The sequence below is a fragment of the Nicotiana sylvestris genome, chromosome 6, assembly GCF_000393655.2.
Source record: "Nicotiana sylvestris chromosome 6, ASM39365v2, whole genome shotgun sequence".
NCBI classification, from domain to species: Eukaryota; Viridiplantae; Streptophyta; class Magnoliopsida; order Solanales; family Solanaceae; genus Nicotiana; species Nicotiana sylvestris.
Window position 1 is genome coordinate 183,747,759 of NC_091062.1, and position 3,338 is coordinate 183,751,096.

Genomic DNA, 3,338 nt, shown 5'->3' on the forward strand with positions numbered 1-3,338 from the left:
TGACACACCCATTAAGGAAATACGAACTCCTAAAGAAAAAAAAATGTATTTACTAAATTAACCGTAATTAATTATTATCTTGACATATTGGAATATGTAAATAAGGGCAAATTTTGGAAAAATAAAATTAATTCCTTTTTGATTATGCAAATGAATACTTATTTTGGACCAAAATAAAAATATAAAATGGTCACTTATTGTAAACCGAAAAAAAAAAAAAAATATACATATACAGCCTTCCTCAAACGTTGCCTCTCCGGAACATTCGACATCAATACTGTTCTTTTCCCAAGTATGTTGATGATCGAGGTCAAACTATGTAAAAGAGCAATTTCTGGCTTAATTAATTTGCCTACTTAAAATTACTACTAATTCCAGTAGAAGAGAGGACGACCAGCTGTAACAGCACATCATAACCTAAACTTAAAATACGAAGTACTTCAGAACATGTTAGTAAGTACTGTTTAGTACATAATATACGTATATTTTATTACTTCAGAACATGTTAGTAAGTTCTGATCAGTACAATATACGTATATATTTTATTTGTTAGTTGTTACGTAGTATAATTGTACAATTCCTACAAAATATCTACCCTCATTCGATACGATCCCTTAAAGGAGAATTTATGTAAAATAGTACCGCACACATTAAGGTAGTGGAGTATTATTTAATGCGGCAGCATCAACAAGATTAAGGCGTAATACGACAACGGTTATACCAAGAAAACCAATCTCGAGTACAGCACTAATTAACAGAACGGACAAAAGTGAATTAAAAATATAATGACTTAACGTCCGTTTGTAAGGGGGTTGACGGCAGTTTCTTTGCAAGGACTTGGCGGCAAACTACTACTCCCAGACGCAACAAGCCGTTGTACGAAGCTTCCGATTCTTTGTCCGTTAGTCTCCGTCAATAACCGTTTACCACCAAAAGGCAACGACTCAACTCCTCTTGCCTCCAACACCTCCTCCTCTCTCGGTCCCACTCCTCCACTTGTGTAGCCGTTAGCCTGTGCATAAAACGCTACGCCGTTAACAACGCTGACACCCCCTATAGCTAATTTTTAAAGTAATTACGCAAAATATTAATATAAAACTTATTTAAAAGTATATCATAAAGTAGGTTAATCAATGTTAAGGTTGGATTAATTACAAAATAAGATGATTATTTGAGCCGATTAAATATTGATGAGTTAAAAAAACAACTCAAGAGTGTAATTTTACGCAGTTAATATTCATGTTTTGATTTTGCTAAAAATAAATTGTGACAGTTACCTGAATTCTCACGTAGTCATTAGGATTCCAGCAGAAGGCATTGCCGAGAATTTGGTCAACAGTTTCAGATACGCCGTCGACGACGATACCGACGACAGAGGACGGAGAGCAATAACCGTCATTACGGAGTTTCAAGTTTGACGGAGGACTTAACGGACCGTTACCTAGAGAGAGAACCAAAAGGTCATCAACGCTTATCACGGAAGGAAAATCTCGTTTATTGTGCAAAACATGAGTGACGGCCGCGGCGGCGGGATTGTTCATGACAAGACCGCCGTCTACGGCGAAGCAAGAGGTTTTCTCGTCGACGGAATTTAACTGAAACGGTTTAAACATTGACGGATTAGCTGATGTGCCACGGCAAACTTTCCAGAGCTCGAAATCGAAGCTCTGAGACTCCGTCGCATCAGCTCGGGAGAAAACGAATGGAGCTGAGCTTTTGAGGTCGAAGCAAGGAACAAGTATAGGCTTACACGTGTCCCTTAACGTCAACACTTTCCCATCCTCTCTTCTGAAAGCTTCCTTCAACACTTTATCCATACTCTTACCTGAAAACCTCCTTTTCCGGGCGAAAACGCCGACGTTCTTCACCTTAAACAGCCGCGACTGGTTTACCGTTACGAATTTAACAGCATCCTTCGCCGTGAATAACGGACGGCCATTACCACCGTCAGCGACAAGCATTGCAGCGAAAATAGCACCTATACCTGTACCGGCGATAATGTCGAAGAAGTCCGAAATTCGAGCTTGAGGATCACCCGCTTTCACACGGATCTGATCTTCGAGATGAATCAAAGAGGCACCACAAACGATGCCGTTAGTTCCACCACCGTCAATGCTGAGAATACGCGTTTTCTTGCCTTCATATTGGTACAACCATTTCTGCTCTAGCTTGGAGAAAATCTCCATCGTCACCTTATCAAGCTCCATCACTTAATGGTTTCAATTTCAGATAAAGTAAATAATGGCACTATTAATTCAGTGAAAATCCAAAATAAATTGACAAGATAATAGAGTGTGGATAACAATGAAGAGTACTACTTTGCCAGTCTTAGTTGGATTGTACCTATGCAGATTGCAGTGTAGTGATGGAGAATCCGTGAAATCGTACAGCAGCAAAAGCTCACGATTTCGTTTGGAGAAACATTTATGATCGCCAGTTGTTTTTAGTGTAAATCTCTCTGTTATTTCACTTGAAATAGTCACAGTTTTTTTGCAGTGTGACTGAGAGTGGAAACAAAGAAGTGGTGCAGTAGTAGTAGTAGCAGCAGCAAGGAAACAGGACACTCCAACTAAATAAGTTGTACGTAGTATATATACACGATTTTATTTTCATCTTAAAATATCTGGAATTAACCATAAATAATGACAACCAAAAAAGCACAATACAAGAGTATGTTACTCCTAGTTGGTTGCCATTTTCTTTTGACAACTAAATAATCACTAATTTGAATTTTGAAGAAAAACGCTCCTTATAATGAATTTCAACATTTCCAGAATATGGACAGTGGTGAAGCTAATAGCTCACCTTTGAGTTACGAGTTCCATTAAATCCGGTATTTTTGATTCAAATATTATAAGTATTTATTTTAAGAAATCAATTGAATACGTTCCAATTATTAAGTTAGAACCTACTAACTTAAAAGGACCAAAATTCCGAACCGATAAGTTTCAAATTCTGGCTCCTCTGAACATAGTTAGTTGCAATTATTATTACTTCCATTTTCGACTAGTAGTAACTTGTGGACCTTTTTTTTTAATTAATTGTTGCAAAAATTAAGATATTCAATATTCAATATTCAAATGGACAGGGTGGAGTATTATACACTTTTGGGTCTATTTGGAAAGCCACATGGTAATTGGAATTGATATAATTACTAAGATAGTAATTGCATAATATAGTTAATACGACGACCTATTTGTTTATCATAACATAATTACAGTAGAGTTACAAGCGTACTGTTTGGTTGCACAAGTATAATTACACAATTAGATTGAATTTTAAATAAAGTAATTATCAAAATTTAAAAGTTAATATAATAAATCTTATAAATAATTTTT

General features: G+C 36.4%; 1 protein-coding gene across 2 annotated transcripts; it reads right to left on the reverse strand.

Annotated features, from left to right (window-relative positions):
- Nucleotides 1–463: 463 nt before the first annotated feature.
- LOC104244831 (probable inactive patatin-like protein 9) lies at nucleotides 464–2,551 on the reverse strand. 2 transcript variants are annotated; one of them, XM_009800334.2, is made up of 3 exons: nucleotides 2,344–2,551; nucleotides 1,278–2,209; nucleotides 464–1,012 (listed from the first exon to the last, which is right to left on the reverse strand). In XM_009800334.2, exons 2-3 carry the CDS (start codon nucleotides 2,205–2,207, stop codon nucleotides 791–793), a joined length of 1,152 nt encoding a protein of 383 aa, XP_009798636.1. In that variant the 5' UTR covers nucleotides 2,208–2,209; nucleotides 2,344–2,551; the 3' UTR covers nucleotides 464–790. The 2 variants fall into 2 exon arrangements, with proteins under 2 accessions (XP_009798636.1, XP_009798635.1); XM_009800333.2 differs by having other exon boundaries at nucleotides 1,278–2,551.
- Between the last annotated feature and the right edge of the window lie 787 nt (nucleotides 2,552–3,338).